Source organism: Pyxicephalus adspersus, chromosome 5, assembly GCF_032062135.1.
Source record: "Pyxicephalus adspersus chromosome 5, UCB_Pads_2.0, whole genome shotgun sequence".
Lineage (NCBI taxonomy): Eukaryota > Metazoa > Chordata > Amphibia > Anura > Pyxicephalidae > Pyxicephalus > Pyxicephalus adspersus.
In genome coordinates, this window is record NC_092862.1 from 95,715,240 (window position 1) to 95,737,132 (window position 21,893).

The 21,893-nt window shown below is 35.3% G+C and overlaps 1 protein-coding gene across 2 annotated transcripts in view; it reads left to right on the forward strand.

Moving 5' to 3' along the window:
* Nucleotides 1-21,528, forward strand: part of SEPTIN7 (septin 7) — a 42,451-nt gene extending 20,923 nt beyond the window's left edge. The window contains exons 5-13 of one of the 2 annotated variants that reach the window (XM_072412182.1): nucleotides 3,917-4,034; nucleotides 6,323-6,415; nucleotides 7,153-7,249; nucleotides 10,953-11,004; nucleotides 13,198-13,323; nucleotides 15,171-15,191; nucleotides 17,717-17,852; nucleotides 18,365-18,504; nucleotides 20,439-21,528. In XM_072412182.1, coding sequence (XP_072268283.1) covers nucleotides 3,917-4,034; nucleotides 6,323-6,415; nucleotides 7,153-7,249; nucleotides 10,953-11,004; nucleotides 13,198-13,323; nucleotides 15,171-15,191; nucleotides 17,717-17,852; nucleotides 18,365-18,504; nucleotides 20,439-20,478 — 823 coding nt within the window. In that variant the 3' untranslated portion in view covers nucleotides 20,479-21,528. The remainder of the gene's footprint in view (nucleotides 1-3,916; nucleotides 4,035-6,322; nucleotides 6,416-7,152; nucleotides 7,250-10,952; nucleotides 11,005-13,197; nucleotides 13,324-15,170; nucleotides 15,192-17,716; nucleotides 17,853-18,364; nucleotides 18,505-20,438) is intronic. The other variant, XM_072412183.1, reaches the window with a different exon arrangement.
* Nucleotides 21,529-21,893: the final 365 nt, after the last annotated feature.

The following is a 21,893-nucleotide window of genomic DNA, read 5'->3' on the forward strand; positions in this document are numbered from 1 at the left end:
TCATATAAAAATAAAATCCAGAGCTGATGTGTGTGTGATCAGTATGCAAGCAGAGTGTGTAAAACCTGCCTAGACATCTTCCATTCCAAGGGTCATCATCAACATTCTTACATGGGAGTTTTAGCACCCCTCCCAACTTGCAGCATTGGCAGGTGAAGACTTTCTGCCTGAATAGTGGGCTCATGGAACCAATAGAATAATCTGAACTTAACACCTTGTAATAGATGTAAATAGGAATAATATGGAGTGTAGCAATCCTACATTAATTTATGGGCCAAAAAGGGTAGAATTGGGGTTTTATAGCATGTGATGTTGCTTGCAAATTACCATTTAGGATTGCTGCAGACAATTTGTTCACATGGCAAGTAGGAGGAGAAAGCCGTGCCTAGTGAGGTAACTTTATCTGTGTGTTATTGCTGCTGTTTTTTCATTGTTCAGGCAGCAGGTTTGAAGTCATAAAGAACACCACTCAATTACTTTACTGTAAGTGGGCTCATTTCTTTGGCTGTACTGTGTGATAGCCCTATGTAAATCACAAGACTGGAGTGCAATTTAAATCCTTTCACAGGTTAAAGAAAAACTAATTCACTTGTGCTTTTTTGCTGCTACCAGAAAAAAAAATTGAAATTAATGTAGATTTTAATTGAATGATGTAGATAATGGTTTTGAGATTACTCTGTTTTGAGTTTAAGACCCCGCATGTGCTGTTAAGGTGTGCTTGAATCTCAGGCAAACAAGTGACACGTGTTTTACTAGTGCTGCATTCCAAAAGAACAGGCTTTATTATACTAGAATGTCTAACGTTCATTTGTGGCAATAAACATTATCTCATGTAGTCAGACAGGTGCCGATTAGTAGAGGGTTATTAAACTGCAGATCTAAATATGATTTTGTCAGGGTTGTGTTATGATGGGGTTTCTGGTTTATGTTTCCTGCAGATTATTTTGTGTAGTCCTATGTAATCACTTTTCTTCCTTCTAATATGGTTTTGTGATTTGTTTTCTAAATTACTATAATTTCATAATTGATATAATTTTGTAGTATTTATAGACCCAGATCGCAGACATTGTGCATTGTTTATTAGATTAGAATGAATGTCATGTTACAGTTTAAGCCAGCCTGAAGGAAGAAAAGGATGAATTTAAAATTGTTGACCTCTTTTTCTGTAACTGCAAGCTCCTATATCTGATGTACAAGTCAGATGTTCTGACACCTATAATTGAAAAGCTTGGAGAATGGTATACTATCATTTTTAAAGAAATTATTAAATATAATCATAGCATTGAAAAGGATCTTTTACAGCAAAGCAATCTTTTCCAACGACAAAACACTGAAGGATATGGGGGACAAGCCATCTCCCTTTCACTTGCATTGTGGTTGTTCGTGGATCCCCCTGAATGGATCCATGAACGAGGTCCGGCGGCCACTGTAAAAATGTCAGATTCCTGTCCAATACTAGCTCTGAGGTGAGCATTGGACAAGAAGCATCTGACGTGTGAGCGTAGCCTATGAACTGGTGCTGGTATCATGCCTGTATCCCTTTCAGAATGAAAGACCTATTCATCCTATGCTTTCTATAAATTCAGTGGGTTACACTGCAATAAAGCATCCCATTCATTTATTTAATTTAGTTTTATTTTGTTTTTTTGTTAAAAGGAAAAACACAACATAAATATAATGGTGCACAAAAGTGCATATGTATAAAGCTATAATACCTTGAGAAACTCTCAGTGAACATCAAATTTGAAATAAAAACAACAAACGGTAAAACTGCTCATTCATTTTGAATAGTCAGACTCTTAATACACAAGCTCTTAATAGCTCTTAATACACAAAAAGACCAATGAACTATTTTTACTACAGCTCTGTACAGCCAACCAGTGGTTGACATTTGTTCATTGTGATACCCAGATGTATTGCATGGCACTGTTAATGAATGGCAACATACAATACTGTGTAGCGTGTTGCCTCAACACATGGTGAAACTCATATTACCGTAACTCACTCGTAAATGTGCATTACTACAATTAAAAGCATTTTGTCATGAGAGAAATTTTAATACATTATTTCCTAGATATTTTCACAGAAACCCGCCATGAAAGTTTAAGGGCAGCGTTTAGAAGCTTCTGTTCTCAAGACACTAACAATCGGCTTTCGTCTTTTAATTCTTCGTTGCAGGGCTGAAACAAATTAATATGAAATAAGGATTAGGTTTGGTTCCTATAGCCAAGAAGACATGTTATCGTTGGCACGCCATTTATAAATAAGCACCCTGCCTGTAGTGTTCCCAAGCCTCTGAAAGTCAGACAAATGTGCAGTTCAAAGCTGTTAGGAATCCCTTCTCTCTTTAGCATGCCATAGCTGGAAAGGGTTTTGGCAGGCCTGGTGAAAGGAGCAGTGAAACTGTATTTTTTTTTTTATTAATAATAACGTAGCAAAAACATATTTTAAAATTTCTTGCAAAACGTGTTTTCCTCACGTCCTGTTCTTGAGTGACAACGCATCCTCCTTATCCTTATCCCTATCCCTATCCTGAATCTCCTGTTTACGTCTGCTGAATCTCCAATGATTTGACGATGTAAAGCAGTCATGTGGTATCATTACCAGACACACACTACCTCTTCATTACAGCAAAGTGCAGTATGAAAGAGCATGTCCCCAGCATCCCTTTAGACATGCATGCTTTTTTCCCCCCTGTATAATTAAAGCAATCCGCAGATTGTAAATTGAAAATTGCTCCTTGCTGTTGGCCATTGGGTGGTGCAGATTTGTGCCGAGCAAACTGCAGGTTATTGATTACACCGAAAAAACATGTCTATGTATAGGAATGCTGGAGATGGGTTCTCCTGTACACAATGGGCCTGATTTTTTTTAATGCTCTCCAAGGCTGGAGAGGATACACTTTCATCAGTGAACCTGTGTCATCCAAAAAACCCAGAATGGATCTTATCCAAGATTAAAAACTTTTGCTACAAAGGATAAGCAAGATTGTTTCCATTATTGAAGTACTAAAAACAATTATGAGCTACTGCATATTATATCTATTATTTAAGCATTGTAACCAAATCTAACCAAGCTGGGTATAGGCAGTAAGTTATTGTGGGTATCAATCTCAATGGCTATTTTTATGTAAGGCTCTTACCACCTTCAAAACTGCTTTGTCATTAGAAACATCAATATTTGTTTAGACCAGAATTCTTCTTTAAGGATCTGTATTACTGCACAGCCTAGGAATGTCAGCACTTACAAATGTATCATTTACGCTTAACCACAGGAGACAGCAACCAGAAGATTCTGGCAAAAAAGCAGAATTTTGTTTTCATGACTTTAAGTAGTTCTCTTTTGTATCATAAGAATCCTTCTGTTCTGGAAGAACTTTTGGGATAACACTTTTTTTGTCCATCAAAATGGAAGAAACTTCTGTGAAACACAAATCATTTTTTTGTAAATAAGAAAGTTTATTTGAGTTAGCCCATCTTTAAATAGAAACTTTAACTATTAGGTTTGGTACAAAGGGCAGATATTGTACTTCCAATAATTTTTACACAGACCTTTTTAGATAGCAAAAGACTTTAATATTAATGTTTGAGGCTAAAACTCCCTAGATTAATGTTGAGTGACTTATTTAAGCTGGATGTAGCTAATTTTAATATGAGAGTCATTTCTGTTAGCAGTCATATCTCTTCAATCCAAACATTCAACAGTGATTAGTAATACAGAAATATTACTTTGTGACGCAAATTCAGGTCTTGGCTTTCAAACAAATCTGTAACTTTAATTTTTTTTCATCAATTAATCAAAGGAATTCATACCCCTTTAATCAATAAGGGTGGACCCTGGATGTTTACATTCTGCAAATAATCATTTAAACTTCTCTCTTTTTTTTTTTTTTTTTTTTTTTTTATATTCCTTTTAGACTGAAACCATTGGACATAGAGTTCATGAAACGTTTGCATGAAAAGGTCAATATCATTCCACTTATTGCAAAAGCTGACACCCTCACACCAGAAGAATGCCAGCAGTTTAAAAAACAGGTATGTGTGTGTATTTTTTTTTTTTTCTCAAGTCTCACGTGAGACTGTTAATTTACACCAGGAGCATTGCCTATATAGATCATTCAGCAGCAATTCATTGACATGTGATGCACATGTACTTTGTTAAAACACATTATGGCTTTTTTTTTTCTTTCCTGCTTGGAAAATCTGATTCCCTGTAAGCCCTCTAGGCTTCAGGTACTTAGTGATGTCACTGTTGCACCAGGCCTTGACAAAATGCTGATAGGTTAAAAAGCATAAATAATTCATATTGGCTGGTGGAGTAAATATCAGAATTTTGTCCACACATGTTCTTTTAGCCTTTACCATACATTTCTTTGGTTTTATTTTTTTAATGTAATACTGATTTTATACTGTATCTGCTAAAAATATATATGCTTGTGTTGCAAATAAAACTTTCAATTTTTTTTTATATAAGTGAATCCTTAGTGCACTATGGGTTTAGTTGGGAAATGGTACAGCCAACATTTGGGCTCTATTTATAAAACCGGGAAACTAACATTCCCTCCAACGTTCCCTGGTGGGAATCGGTTACTTCAGTTGAGACAAATGGAGCTAGGAGATTCCCATCAGGGAAAATTTGAGTTATTGTCTAATTCCCTGTTTTATAAATGGATCCCTTTGTAGCTTAGTTGGTTTTAAATTGAGCTTTGTGATAAGGGATGATTGGCTGTTATTGCAAATTTGAGTTACTGACTTCAGCCCAGCGGAACGCTGCAATATGTGTAAGGATATATTAGAGCATTATCTCTAGAGCGCCAAAGTACAGACTAACAAAATGCAATATTTTATATTTGTTGACCTTAAAAATGAAAGTTTTCTTTCTTTTTTTTTTCCCCCCTGCTCATAATACAACTAAAATGTATATTGGTATTGTACACATTTTCTTTATCTATTTGCTTGCAGGAAATGGTTTGGTTTTGTGTAGTTCTGCAAGCCATTTCTTTTGTTTAAACAGCAATAAGCAAGCATGAAAGATTTGACATTCTTAGTATAATTATTTAGATTATTACATTCCTGAACCAAACCTGGTCTACAGAGGACTTTTTAATAAAAACTGCAAATGTGTATTGCGTATATATTTGTCTACCCTATACAAAAGTTACATGAAACTTCATGAATTAGCATTGTAATGGTCATCTGTTTAGTTTTAAATTTACACATCTTTTTCTAAACAGCACAACCTATGCTTACAAAGAATTATAACTCCCATATGTGGAAGTGGTTTAGTGAGATGACGACAGTAGATAACATTCCTTTTACACAAATGCAAATTCTTTTCTTGCCCATTAAAACCCAGTTTTATGGGTATCTTTTGAACTTTGGATGTCAGACAGTGTCAGTGCCTATGTTGGTTGCCTCTTCACAGGAGAGCATTGTAGAGCTGTTATCTCTTTTCAGATAAAGAAGGCTGATGTTGCTGCTGACCTTTTTTAATGTAAGGACCAAAAGTAGCAGCAAAGCAATCAACATAGAAATATTTTTTTTTTGGCTTTATGATAAATGCATGACTTGTCAAGTAGAAAAAAAGTGGATCACTTAAACTAATCTGCATGTGAGGAGCTTATTGGAGAGGGCAATTATTCATACACCCAAATAGATAAAAGTTACCAGGGGTTGTCCATCAGCCAAAGGCTCACATCAGGGGAAATTTTCACTGTGGTCCTCCATAACAGGAGCTACATCACAATGGTGTCCCATGAATGTGTTTTGTTTGATTAGGATAGGATGTACCATGTTTGCATATTCTTATCATTTATAACAGTATATGGAACCTATGGATTATGGTTTATTTTAGATTTATGATCATCTGTTAGCTTCATGCAAGTTGATCCCTGGGTTCTTTTATCTTTTGCTGTTTATTACCTTCCACACTGTAGTAGTTCACTAGGTATACCAAAGGTGTTTACATTGTATACTCAGTTGTGTTCAAGCGGAACTAAATTTATTACCTTTGATTGGGTCTGTGAAGTAACACTATTTTACTATACATGCTAAGCCTAAGTGAACTATTTTACTATACATGCTAAGTGAACATACACTTTGTAGAAGCTAAAATATGGCTTTCTTGAAAACCACCAATATATGAAACTTTGGTTATGTGTTGGTTGGGTTTACACTGTCAAATCGGTTCCAAAAATTAATGAATGTGATGTTTTATTGGCTTCGTCATGAGCCACATATTTTTGGAGTTTAGGTTGCCTCAAGAATAATCGCTGTATAGATCAAAAGAGTTCGAATTACTAATGTGTTTATTTACATTTCAGATAATGAAAGAAATCCAGGAACACAAAATCAAGATTTATGAATTTCCAGAAACAGATGATGAAGAAGAAAATAAGCTGGTGAAAAAAATAAAGGTAGGTGAAACATTAAATATTTTGGTAAATGTTTTGCTGTAAAAAGGTGTTTTCTGAAGGAAATAGTTCCTGCAAGCACCCCCCTTCCCTCTAAAGTGTTGTTTTTAGAGGTTTTTTGCTTACCACAAGCAGCTTATTGGTGTGGCCTGCTTATAGAGAAGATAGAAATTAATATCTCCAATGAAGTGTAGTATGTAAAAGAGGAGTTTGATGGGAACTGTGTGTTAAAAGCATCTGGAGACTACCTGATAATATTATTGTGTCTGGCTTTACCTAGAAATAGGGTGCAGATCACACAGTATACATTCTGCTATCTGATTGCACCTAGCAGATGTGGTCTTCTTTGTCCAGTCTGCAGACTTGCAGGGTTGTAATGAAACAGACCGTTGAACATGGCTGACCTGCCACGCAAACAGCAGTGAGAGTAAAGCATTCCCAGGACCAGTTCATCCAGTGCAAAACATTCTCCATAATAGTGTTTAGAGCACTGTTTGGAACAATTAGAACAATTTAACGATTGTGTGCTTCTCTATTCATGAAGGTGATAGACCATTTTCTTAATCATACACGGGTCAGCAGCACATATGTTTCCAAATCGTTTATGGTTGCAGTAATGCTTCCCTTATGGGTGGGGGTGGGGTATTTGACCTGTATATTTTTTTACTTATTTGTAGCAAATTAATTCCAGTGTACTGATATCTCTACAACAATTTATCCCCTAATTTTCTTTCTTTTAGGACCGTTTACCTCTTGCTGTTGTGGGTAGTAATACTATCATAGAAGTGAATGGCAAAAGAGTAAGAGGAAGACAATATCCATGGGGAGTGGCGGAAGGTGAGAATACATTCCAAAGGCCACTATAATTCGGGTTTTTATTTTTCTCCCTTGTCCCTGGTGTAGTTGCTGTATTTACATTCTACATTCCTCTTGAGTTGCTGAATGAGAGATTTTATGTCCTTGTTTCCAAGGATATTCAAATCCAAAATATTTATTGTAACTTTCAACAGAGCAGAGTAAAGTTGAAATTCCTGTGAAGGTTCTTGTTTTTCTCACACTTTATTTAACTGCTTATATGTTACATGCTTCTTCCAGTTTTTCTGGGATGTTTATACACAGTTTAGAAAATTTTACAAAATGTTAAGTAGAAATAGGCTACATCTGGAACAGAAACCAGATGTAGACTACTGAAAAGACACTTTAATGTGTCTTACTTTTTACTTTGGATTTGGAGTGCTTATTAAAATGGTCTTGACAACTGCCATACTATTGTCCACAAAAGCAGCTTTGGTGGCCAGGAAAGGTGCTCATTGGATTAATTAATAGCAGTTGGTGGTGCCATGCAGGCAGAAGCCCACCTTGTGAGTCTTGTCTTAAAAATTTGTTGGGGTTTTTTTTTTCCTACAACATTCTTATGTTAGATTGCTCATGTGTCTCAACACAAAAGACATGGGCATGTGAGATATCTGCCTCATGTTATTTGGGACAAAAAAGAAATTTGCATTAAGATTTTCAGTGTTCCAGATGGCAATGAAATAGCATGTATTGCAATTTATTTACCCTTTTATTTTAGAAAACAGAATATTGTCGCTCACTTCAACAAAGATTGAAGAGCATGTTGGTAAATCCTTTATGAATTAAAGATGACTACCAATGTCTGAATGTGCACCTAATCACTGGAAGCCCTATGTGACTCAATTTTGCCAAATCATTGCACATAGATTCTTTTATCTCTCCCAACAGTTGCTTCCTATAAATCTGTGCAAAATCAGATGTATTTTATTTTAAATCTCACATTACCAATTTCTGCATTTTAATAAGAATGTTATCTTGGGTTACCCATAATCTAAGTCTGAAAGAAGGACTGTAATATCTTACCCAAAATGTGGGTTTCTTAACTAGTGTTGAAGGGCAAATTACAATTCAGGCAGATTTCACTAAATAGGCAGTGAGTGCAGTAAAAGCTTTTTTTAAGAAAATCTTCCATCCACATCCATGCCTGTTGCCTTAACCTCCCTGGTGGTCTAATTTATGTCAGTATTTTTATGCCAAAATCGGTACATTGTTTTGCATGGAAATTTATTTTACATTGTAGGCCTATAATTCTTAGGCATAAATCACCGAAATATGTCCAATATTTATTTAATTAACTTTTTAAACTTTAAATAAAAAAAAACAATCTGTTAAAACAAATCTGTACAGTAGCATGTATAATAGATTACTTTGTATTGGATTCAATACAGTTATTTTGTATTGAATACAAAATAATTAGAATTTACCGCTGCACTCCCTCGCACACACCGTCACTGGGAACTCCCGGGGAACGTCAGTGCATTCCCCGGGGGAGGATCAGAAGATGAGGATGGGCAAGATGCCGAGGGCACCAGGTAAGTGTTTTTAGCTACCCCGGTTACTGCTTTCAGCTTTTTTTTTTGTTTTGTTTTTTTTTTAACCCTGAGCCACTCTTGGGGCTTACAGATTACTGCTTAGGGGGTTAATACTTAGTTTTCAATTAAAGCAGACTATGCCCAAAATATAGTCCCTTTGTCTTTGGAAAATAACCTTGATACAATTTTACATCTATCTTACATATCACGTGTAAGTAAGGTAGCAACAGTATTTCCTTTTAAATGTTTTATCATTTGGACATTGCTATATTTTATTATGCTAAGAGTTACTCTTTTGGCCAAAAAGAGTCTCTTTTTATTGTACTGTTTTTAAAATTCAGAAAATAATGGCAAAACATTAAAAAGGTTTGCTATGCCATACAGAGCAAGTATTCTTTCTAAAAGTATCCCATCAGGGGTGCATAGGGGTTCACTTAACCGTGTTTTGTGATCTCTGCTTGAAACATCTCTATTTTGTCTACAAAATATTCAGTGTGGAAAAGTCATTTCAAGGGTTCAACTGCTTACACAGAGGAAGTACTTTGGCCCTTTGATGTACTAGGCTGGCAGGAAAAAGAGCTCTGGCATCAAAAATCAAACAGTTGCACCAAAAGATCTACTTCAACTTTCAAGTTTTGGCAACACAATATCTTTTGTTTCCTTTTTTTCCATCTTTTTTTTTTTCTTTGACTCCGTAATATTTTAGTGGGAAGGAAATAGATACTGCTCTGTTTAGGCATTGCAATTCTAATTTTGCCTCCATTTGTTTTTTCTATACAGAAAAAGTGGTTGGTAAAAATTCACCACTACGCATGATTACTTTTCAATAATTTGGAGACGGTGTATGTTTTACAATTTTTTTTTTTTCTCCAAATTTTACTTAAATCAATCCTTGCTATCAAATATAATGCGATACTCAACAATATTCCCAAATATTAATAAAAAATATGTTAAAATGTTTGTTTTGATTAATGTTTACCAGATTTTTTATGTATTTATATATGTGTGTATGAATCATGTAAGCACAGTTAATAACTCCTGAAGGGCAGAAGCTGATCTGTTCTAATATTCTAGTGCTGTAGAAACACAGAAAAGACATCTATAGACGCCCTGATTGTAACCTGCTACCCTACTTGTGGAATTTCTACTGGGACAGTTTAACATCTTATGTTCTCCCCCATTGTTTCTGCTGTTGACGTAAACCCCCCATTTGTGTGTATAATGACATGCATATAATCAATTGTACTGTTCAATATTTTTCCTTAGAATGCAGTTATCTGTTATAGCTGATCTATGGTAGCTTAAACTGTATATATACCCAAGACCTGGGGTAGGATGATGATGTCATCCCTTCCAAAGTTTACCTGTAAAGTAAATCATGCCATGGTTCTTGATGTCTTTGTCTCTCATGTCCTAACTATGTAACAATCTCTATAGAGAATGAGGTCTAGGCAGGTCGAAAAACAAGAAAGCTGCACTTATGTAGCGGCCTGCAATCCCCAGAGCTTTTTGTGTTTTCAGTACGGGCACTTCACAGAAAGATGTCCTTATGGAAAATTGAAGAACGAATGACAGCCTCCTGCAACATAACTAAACTAAATTAGAATGAACCTTTACATTAAACAGGTTCACCTAAAGACTTTTTCTGTCCACTGATGCTCCTGAACATGTGTTGGTCTCTCTATTAAATTTCTCTATACAATATGGGTGGTAAAATCCTGGACTCCAGTCTGGTGCGAAAATCTAAAATGGTCTGTGCTGCGTGTGTACTTGCAGTTAAAGTTACCATTTTGTATTTATGAACAGTGATTAGCAAGTCTAGTAACCCCTGATGTGGTTGTGGACAAGTCCTAATTGTCTGCAAGAGCACAAAGTACGCATTAGTATTCCTCTATCTCTGATGGTACAAGGCTGATTGTGGATCCACATAATGCTTTTCTTATTTAAAGAGAGCATTGTGTATGTAACTTGTCAATATCCAAACAACATGGAGACATAATGTTTTTTTTCTTTTTACTGTATTCTGTGGGAGGAGGGTTCTGTGTGTAAAATGTTGTTCTTGTCATTGTGTTTACTTGTGATTTTTTGTTAAAGACTAACTATTTCTTTCAGTTATCACACTTCTTACAATTCTGATTTTGCTTCCTTAACAGTTGAAAACAGTGAACACTGTGATTTCACTATTCTTCGGAACATGTTGATAAGGTAAATGCAATCAGTCCTGTATATATAGAGCAATGTATTATTTGTGTCATAGTTATATTGTTTGATACAAAACTGTAACGCCTGTCCCTGTAATGACTGTAGTCTTGATTTAAACAAACTACATCACTCAATGGTAATACTTACCTATCGAAAATGAATAAAAATACAACAGCTGTAGGAGTTGCTTCTCTCAAAATAAGGTATGGCAGAATGTTTATAAACACTGCACACTTGCCAAATAGAGAAATGCAAGGTAACATTGTAACTTTTGTATCTACCTGGATTTATTTATCTGAACATCCCTTTGATGTGCAAATTAACGAAGTTCCATCATGGTAGGTAAAACAACAAATAGTAGGATAAAAGTCCAAAAGGAGTATACAGACACAAGAGCAGTGATTGAGTGGTGTAGGGGAGGATTTTTCTTACCTTTTTGCCATCTTTGTCTCATATGAAAGGTTTCCCTTTATTTTCTATCCTAAAGACTCAACAGCATTTGAGCAGAAATCTTTTTTTTTTAATGTGAGAGAAATTCCTTGTTATTGAAACAAGTCCATCCATTAGAGGTTTATACCCAGTTTTCTCCCTAGCCCCTTTTAGCTGGGTGCACCACCCGGTACTTTTCAGCAACCACCAGGATGTTTTTGGGTGGTTACTGATGAGTTGGGTCACAATACAGGGGCTGCCACCCACCTAGAATTCCTTCCCACCCAGCCAAAATTAATGGGTTGAGTACCGTTTATACTCATAAAGATTATGGTGATAAGGCACTCAAGGAAATCTGCACCCTCATACTGAATAAAGACATTAACATATGTCACTCCATCAAGAAAAAGATAATTTCTCATGTCAGGACAATGAACATAGTGGAAGAAGAACTTATTATAGGAACACTTAATCCAGCTGTGTACTGCTGGTTCTTCTTTTTTGACCATGCTTTGTTCAGTGGCATCCATGGATTTGATGTGATATGGCTTGGGCCAAACCCTCCTACCCTTTCAGCAAATTTCCACACTATTCATGCTCTGGTGACAGCTCCAGTGTCTATTTTTTTTCAACCCTCACTTTTACTCTGTGACACTGGTCATCAGGATGATTGGGGAATGTAACTCTCCAAAACAAAGAAACTGACAGCAATATAAACATGACAGATTGTAACTACTTATCACACTGAACAAAATGAAAAACATTTAAGCTTTAGTTATACTTTAAAACAAAAATCACCCATTGCAGGTTCTCAAAGAAGAGATTTTTTTTTTTTTTTTTTTTTGTGCTCGCTAATGAGATTCATTTTCTTATATTAAAACGGTAAAACTCTGTTGCAAATAAAGCATACAGTTGTCTTTTGTGTGTATGCACAATGTGTTGAACCACCAAGTTCACCTGTTGCATTCTGGTTTCCCTCCTTCACTGAAGCCTGCCAACATTATTTCAAACTGTTGCCAAAGACTTAACAAAATTAATTGCAGTATTTTTATGAATTGTAAAAGTGTGGTCTCTGCCAGCTGGACATGTCACTGGCACACATACTCTTTTTTGTGTGGTAAATTTGGCATAGTTATATTCCTATTTCATTCATGTTATTATGAAATGTTATTAAAGCACTGGCATTTAGCCATAGGTTTTTAAATAGTATTTTCCATTTCTTTACTACTAAATAAAAAATGTGGAACTTCTGCTGCTGTCTGACATTCCTCATTGTCAAAATGTATACTTTTGTATGAACAGTCTCCTGTTACAGCTATTATCACTTGACTTTTCAAGGTGGTCTTCCGCTTCACAATGCAATGTGTTCTGTGTTTAAACCCAATAGGATTATTAATGCTGATGTTACTATATTATTTTTTGTTTAATTAATTTTTGTACCATGTTGCCTTTTTAAGAGTAACATTGTGTATATTGACAAGTTGAATAGCATTTGCAGTATATCCCCAGGTGTACTGGGTTGCACTACCTTATTAGAGTTTATTATGTTGTGAACCAATAAAGAAAACATTTTTTGGCAGCAGGTTATGCTTTTCATTACATTTCTCAACCAATTTAGTTTAATTGCCTGATCATTTGTAACTTTCACCATTGATTTTGTAGTTTGGGGTAATAAAAATCATAAAAATGCCAAGCCAACAATTCTAATAATACAAATATTTGTTGTACTTTGGTCTGTAACAATTGTTTTCCTGTATCTTCATGCAGGACCCATATGCAGGATCTCAAGGATGTCACCAATAATGTACATTATGAGAACTACAGGAGCAGAAAATTGGCAGCTGTGACTTACAATGGTGTGGATAACAACAAAAACAAAGGACAGCTTACAAAGTACGTACCATCCACACTACACAGTCACACCATTACCTTTTCCTGTTTCATATACCATCCTTTCATTCCATTTCCTTTTCCACTTTGTGATGTCATTTTCTGGCATTTTACATTATCCTGTTATCCTGCATTCTGGTTATTTGCTTAAGGCAAATTAGTGACGAGAAATGAATGTTTTCAAGTACAGGATAGTGGTGTTCCAGTTTAAATATATTGTATAGCAATTTGTGAACAATTAGAGCTTTAGGTGCACCATGGAGAAAGAAGGCATACTAGTATGAGTGATCTGTAGTGAACAGCATGACTAGGAATGTGCTGCATAGGCCGATGGATAAACTTTATGGTTGGCTTTCCCTGTAGTAAGATGTCTGGTTTTCATTTTCTTTAAGGCCAGTTTGAGTTCAGAATGTTGTAAAAGTAGGAGTGGTTGTAAAGTATGGGTTTGTAGAAATAGTGACACCTTCTGGTATCTGAAGGAGACTTCATGGTAGGGAACTGGTTGTGTTTTATTGGAAAGGATGAAGCTTTTTGGCCTTGCTTTACAACACTGATGAGTAACATTTAATAAACCCGCAGTTTGTAGCTAATTTTTTTTTTTTGTGCTACTGTGTGATGTAGTGATGAATTTGTATCTATTATTTTTATGTTTGGGAAGGCTTAATAAAATTTAGTACATTGTAGATTAACATAAAAAAATGCATTGTATACATTTCAGCAGGTCTCTCTGTTAGTGATCCACAAGACCAAACTTTTTTTTTTTTTCTGGCTAAGGGATGATTAGAAACAATCTCACTCAAGATTTCTTCCTTGGCTGAAGATGCTCTACTTAAGACTATCCTAGATAGAGAGATGACTTGTGTTTTTGGCCAAACTAAAAACAAGACTATGCACATTTCCATCTGAGGAGAGGGGAAGAAAGTAAATTTCCATATGTGTATATAAACCTATTTACATGTTAACTGCATATATTTTTTTTTTTTTTTTTTATCAAAAACAGATTTCTCCCCCAACTGCCCTGAACAAATATAAACTACTAATTTTAGGTCATTTATCATCCCCCCTTTCTCATTGCTGCTACTACTTCACTCTTTGTATTCAGAGTATGCAACTGAAAGGATAGGGAATAGATTTTTTTAATGTTTCTTTTTTATATAAAATGAAACTGTATAGTTGTTTTAAAACAAATGTGTATAGATTCTTAGTAACTTCCCAGTCATTAATTATTTCTGTCCTGTGTGAAATGCGAAATAGTGATAACCAGAACACGATTTTACATTGGAGGTTGGAATGGAGAAAACTGAATGCAGTAACGTATATGCAGACTTCTCCATTCAGAATACTCAAATGTTTTATTGTCATCAACAGTGCCAAAGGTAGCAGCTAGGGTATATGGCAATATCCACATACTTAGATGAGTGATAATCTGGTGGGTGCTATATGACAAATAGCATAGTGTAGAATAAGTCTCATGACCGTCCCTAATATGTACATATTAACTTGTGAATGTTAAGTGAATAATAATCTAAATGCATGTGAACTGATGGCGCTGTCACCAATGCACTATTGCACATTTTAATTATTGCACATTATGTAATCTTGTCTCACTTAAAATTCTAAAATTAACCAATATCTGGACAATTCTTGTCTGTTTCCACTAACCTTGAGATCTCAAATTCCCTGCTTTTAAAGACTGACATTCTTTAATCTATTTGCACCCTTCATAAAATTCCTAGTTGCACAAATAAAGCTTTTCTTTAATTAATTAATTTTGATTATTTGCTTTAAATTACGCATGCTAAGTCCTGTGTTTTTTTTGTTTGTTTTTTTTTCTTTGTTTTGTTTTTTAGACTTGACACAGTTGAAGGCATGTAAGTGGTTCTTTTTAAGTTTCTCTTAAATTGCATACTTTGCATTTACTTAATAGAAAGTAATTGCCACTTTTTAAGTTGTGAATTTTATGATAAAGTTATCTTTGTTGTGTGCAGAAGTTCATACTATGAAGTACATTGTTAATGCTACAATATTTTATGGTGCTTCCTGCGTACCAAAGATACACTGAAAAGTATAAGAAAAATTCATTCCGTGTGCTCTGTTTCTGTATCTATATAGTACTGTGCAAAAGTTGTAGGCTTTAAAGAATTTTTAAACAATACCAATATTTCTTTTTTGAAAATTGTTAGCGCAGCACAAACGAAAAGACAAATTAATCTAAATGTGTGATCAGTTAGTCTTCTTATGTACCCTTACACACAGTTTTAAAGGTCTTTTAAAAGTTGTTTAAAGTATTCTAGAGAACTTGCCTGTGTCCTCTGTCTTTGCATTTAACCCCCGATTGGTTAAATGATGTTAATCAGGACTTTGTAGGGACCTTCCCTTTACTTGTTCTTCATTTTGCTTCAGATTGTTCGTTATGATTTGAGTCTATGTGTTTGGGATCATCGTCCTGCTGTACAATGAAGTTGAGATCACTCGTATGCTTATCTAATGGTATTTATATGATAACTAAGAATATGCCCTTTCCTTCTCACAAGTGAGGGTTGCATCAGTTGTGACCAAATTTCCAGCTAGATTTGCAGAAATACAGTTCCAAACCTGCAGGGAACCTCCACCATTCTTCATTGCTGCTTGCAGACATTCATCCAAGTGCCATGGCCTCAGCTCTTCAGTGGACAAACCACCTTCTGAGATGACTTATTTTAAACTTTGCCTCAACAGTCAAGAGCACCTACTGCTATTTTTCTGCTCTTAAGTTCTTGTGTTTTCCTGCGTAGGTGAGTGATTTGGCTATTTTCTCACCCTGGAAGAATGGCTTTTTGGTTGCAACTCTTCCATGAAGACCACTTCTGGTAAGACTTTTCTGGATTGCAGATGAGTGTACCAGTGTTCCAGTGGTTTCTGCCATTCTGAGCTGATAGTGGTGATGGTCATCTTCTAACTTTAAAGGGGGTGTAAGCTTGGTGTATTTGGCTTCTATGACTTCTGTTTTGCCAGTCATCAGCCTTGCCTATTTGTTTCCTTCTGCAGAAGAACTTGGATAACACAAAAATTCTTAGAAAAATGGCTTGATGTATTACATTTTTGCAAAAGAAAAACTTTTTTTGTAATGACATACTGATATAGGGAGCAGAAAAAAATGTCCGTTTAAAGACTATAGTGGACTATCTAAAAGGCCTAAGACTTTTGCACAATACTATATGTGGTGTGTTGTATACATGAGAGATGTATTTATTCTGCTGGTGTACTCTTGTTACTGTTAGTAGAAAGACATTTATTTAGAAGTAGTGTATCTGTCCAATTAGCCAGTTTTGTATTTCAATGGTTATGCAGACTCTCCTCACTTCTGGGGAAAAAAGAGCTCTGCACATTTATAAAGCAGAATAATGTATTTTATAAATGTGCGTTGACTTTTCAAAGTCAGCTTTTCTCCCATTGGCTTTTTCTGCTTACACACAACTGTCAAAATTCAATTAAAATAGTTCTGAGATATATATACCACCAAATCTATCCACATGGTTTTAAGAACTGCCCTTGAACTTGAAATCTGGGGAAATATAAATACTTTGTATATACAAATATTGAGAATGCATACATAAAGCTCCTTGTGAGCAACAAATATAATTATATTTTTTTTTAAGAAACTTTTTTTAGACGAGCAGGATGCTGACCTTTCCTAAAAAAATATTTTGCTTCAAAGACAGTGGGTCAATATAATTGCCAGGCAACTAGAATTTTTGGAAGTTGAACGCTAGCAGCCTTTGTATGCTACCATGACAAGTTTACTTCAGATTGGAAAGTTTCTTTACCAGGATGTTAAGGTAGAATTTGGGCATCCAAAAATAAAAACTTTACTTAAACTTCTCTGAGCTATGGACACTTCCTAGAAACTATTGCATATTGCTGCTATTTTTAGACCATAGCCAAAGCTTTCATACAGCCAGAAGTAAGAAAAGCCCTATAGTGTACGTCGGTGGTATCTGTTTTTCTAAAATGGTTGCCCCCGGCCCTTCTGGTTGATGGTTGGACATTTACAGAGACAAAAATTAAATGGGACATGATATCTCTATCCAGCCCCTTAACTTCAGTTAGTTGGGAAATACAGAGGTGGATCACCAGTGCTTGTGTGCACAGATCCTGGCTCCATTATACATAGTAATATATGTTTATACAGAGTTTCATTTATGCAAGTTGGTCTGTATTGATATACTTCTGGTTTATAGAGGAAGAATGTTGTCTTATCAAAGCGCAGGTTAGATTTGCATCACGGTGCTTATTACTTCATCACGTTCCCTCAATAACCCCACCATCCCATCTGTTCTCATTTTACTCACTTCATTTAAATACTAGTTGTATCTTCATGCTGCTTGTCAGTCACCTGTGCTGTCATGTGTTATAGGAGCCCCTTGGCTCAGATGGAAGAAGAAAGAAGGGAACATGTTGCCAAGATGAAGAAAATGGAGATGGAAATGGAACAGGTATTTGAAATGAAGGTTAAAGAAAAAGTTCAGAAGCTCAAGGACTCTGAAGCAGAAGTAAGTACATTTCTCACAAAATATTACAAAAAATATTAGCATTTTGTACACAATGCAAAAAGAAAAAAAACTTTTCCTATTTAATCAGATGTTTGTTTCTATGAGGACTGCAGTTTGCAGTTTTATAAATGAGGATTAAAGGCTTTAACGCTGTTCTTCAACTGCTGATGCATGTTAGCTGCCCAAATAATAAAAGGCAGAGGGGAAAGGTCTGCTTAATGATCATCCACACTATTTTATTCTATAGTGAAATGCATCAGAAAATCATACAATTATTAGCATTGCTATACTTTTTATAAGATATTTCATTATTTTCTACTGCAGATTTTTACAAACAGTGATGGTACTTGAAGTAGATCCCAATATACTGTAATTTAGAACTGTACAATCTGCAGTTACCTACCCTACTATCAAACTGAACCCACCTTTGCTTTAGTTTTGAATCTGGTTTTCTCTTTTTGTTGTTTGTGGAGGTATTGCTTGGAAATGTAATGTTTTCCACAATCTTACAGCTTCAGCGACGTCATGAGCAAATGAAGAAGAACCTTGAGGCTCAGCACAAAGAATTGGAAGAGAAGAGACGCCAGTTTGAGGACGAGAAAGCCAATTGGGAAACTCAGCAACGCATACTGGAACAGCAGAATTCTTCAAGGTTAGAGATACTTAGTACCTACCCTACTATTAAACTTGTACAAATAAATGAATTGGTGCAGATTACATGTGTTTGCATGCATGTGATTTTATTATAAATCATTGATCATGACATGACATTAGGATTTCCTTATCGATTTTCATGTTAAGTCTTTCTGAGGTATTAAATAACACCATTATATTATTTCTAAAAGATTCTGCTGTAATATCTGACAGCACATGTTGAATGTTGTCATGGCAATGTAGCTATAAAGGGAATTTGTTTCCATGACAACATACTAGATAGTTTTTAAGCAGGTAAATAATTCCACCTAAATACAAGTTTTCAGTGTAATTTGTCTGTGCAAAACTTTAATTTTAACCCCTTTTTACTTTGCATCTTAAATCCTTTGACAAATCACTGTTATAAGGTTGCAATCATTGCCTATATTTTCTAATAAAATGTCACAAACAGACATAGTCTCTATGTAAAATGGTATTTTCTGATAACTGTTTAAAGTAGGTTTACAACCCTTTTCTCTAAGTAACCTTGGATGTCATCCTTCTGGACACTTTGTAAAATCAATTTTCTTTACTTCTTTTACCAAGTAATACCAAGGTCATCCATGATTTTAGTTTCATTTAAAATTTTTTAAAGTTAATAAATACTGTATAACTTTTTTTTATTGTGGAATGTATGCCATTATTACCCGACCTGTCCGTCGCTCAGCATACCATGAGAAGTTGGGGCTGTGTGAATAGGTGCCCAGCCACACAATGGGTTTTTACATTTGTGCTGCTTAGTTCCAAAGGTATTTTTTTGATTGATGATTGCAATAAGTATTTTCCTTGTTCCATTTTAAATTTTGTTGTAATTTACTAAAATTCATTTGCATTTGTCCTTATCCCAGTATTGAATGAAGTGGATGGGAGGAGTAATGTAACTATTTCCAAGTTTCTAAACAAGGTTTTGTTTTTTTGTTTTCTTGTCCATGTTTCCTGTCCCTAGGATAAAAATAGTGTGCATTATAATGTCCCCCGCTGTGCAGTGGTCCCACACACCACCTGCTTCTACATGATGATATTATTTTTACACAGTATTTATATAGCGGCCAACATATTACGCAGATCTTTACAAAGTCCATAGTCATGTCACTAACTGTCCCTCGACGGGGCTCACAATCTATCTCATAGATATGTCATAATGTCATAGTCATAAGTCTTTAATACAATCCTAAGGTCAGTTTTGAGGGGAAGCCAATTAACCTAACTGCATGTTTTTGGAATGTGGGAGGAAACCCAAGCAAACATGGGGAGAACCTGCAAACTCCGAGATTCGAATCTCAGAACTAGTGCTGCAAAGGCCAGAGTGCTACCTCTGAGCCACCGCCCATATTAGAAGTAATGGAGCAGCCAAAGGGTGAAATTACAAGATGGTAGGAGGCCACACCATCTAAAACGCTTCTAAATGTCAATGACTTTGCCTTACAGCTCTGTAAAAGAACAAAGTTGAAATTGGTCCCTATTGGACAGTTAACTATTCATCATCTACAACACAGAGGCTAAGTGGTTACAATTGGGGTCCCAGGTTTGTATCTAGGGAGTTTTCTCCAGCATGCCATAAAACATACCAGCAGGTCAACTGCAAAGCAATTGGGGAGCCATAGGTCACTGTATGTCTTGAGTTGCGGGTCTGCTTTACCTCTTCATCAACTGTGCAAGCATCTGTTGTCAGTGGGGGTTCCTGTAACCTTTGACTAAAGTTTCAAATGCAGCCACACTACAGCAAAGGTTTTAGGCTGACTTTAGCAAAAGTTTTTACTTGGTTTTACTCGAAGTTCTGTGTTTTTATCATATGACACAATATACAGATTCCCACATATCCCTTTTTTAAGGTATTTTAATTTATTCTTTTTTTTGTTCCAGTACACTTATTTTTACCTCCATTTTTTTTAGGACCTTGGAGAAAAACAAGAAGAAAGGGAAGATCTTTTAAAACCATTTACCACCATACCTTTTACCAGTTGCCAACTTGCCAGCCCAGACGTCAGTGTTTGTTGGAACCATTCAGCCACTTTTGAAACCAGATGCATCCATTAATGTTGGATTTAATGGCATGACCTTTATTTTTTCTTATTATTCTTTAAGAATATTAAGATGCCTTGAATCGTTTTGAGGTTTTTGCATACCTGGAGAACTAGATGCTGCAATGCTCCCTCCCACCTTCTCTGTTTCTCTTTTTAACTGATGTCTCTATTTTAAAACTCAGAAAATAAAATCATTTTACGGTTATATAACTGGGGGCTGGTAGCAGGTTATTCCACTATACAAGGACTCTGGCTTACTATGAAGATAAAATGCCATACTTTTATTGCATCTGCTAACTTGCGCACATGTAATACAAAAACTTCCATGCATACAGTTTCTTGTAATTTTCATTTTTTTCCCTATTTTGACACTTCCATTGTTTAAAGTACAAATGGGAATTATAGGCTTACAGTGCACAGATGGCTTTTTTTTTTTTGGTTTTTTTTTTTTTTCCTCTCCCTTACTTCATGACCAACCTTTTATGTTTGGGCAATATCTAAAATATATGCTCTTTTCCATTTATTACATTCTTTAACCAGGAGTGTCTAATTACTGCTTCCTTTTATAATGACATTTACCTTAGATATTTTCCAACTATTGGTCCTACTGAATTAATCTACATATTATTTCTTTGCTGTAGGAACCAATAAGTAAAACATTTCCTTCTTTTTTTTGGTTTTGTTTTTGTTTTTTGCATCTTTACATATTTCCCTAAGTTTTGTGGTAATGCAGCAGGGATGGTGCATTTATAGGTCATTTCTAGGTAAAATTAACAAACATTCTGTTTCCTCCCTATTGTGCAGTCTATTTTATGTTTTGCTAGAAATGGGAATCATGACCTCACAAGAAGAGGAACATCACAATTTTGCATTTAGTTGTATTCATATACTGCATTTCTGTATTTTTTTTTTTTGTTTGTATTGTACAAAGTCACATAATAAACAATGTTGTGATGTAATACAGCAAGTATGGTTTCTTACCTTGTTTCTTCTTCTGTTATCTGACATGCAAAATACTTGATATTTTGTAGTGTATAAAATAATGTTTTGCAGTTAAACTAAACACACCTGCACTATATAGTGCACTGTGTTTGCCAGAAATTGTGCAGGTGGGTTTTTGTACATTCAAACCCCATTTAATATGAATTTCCCACCTTACACAGAGGTATAATGGGACCCTTTAATTTTAATTATATTTTAGGTCATTTTTATTTATTTCTTGTTTACTTTGTGATTGCATTAGCATAATGACAGGTTCTTTCTTTGGAGACATTAGCAGTCTGTTAAAACCCTGATGCCTCCTCCTGTTTTCAGCAATTACACT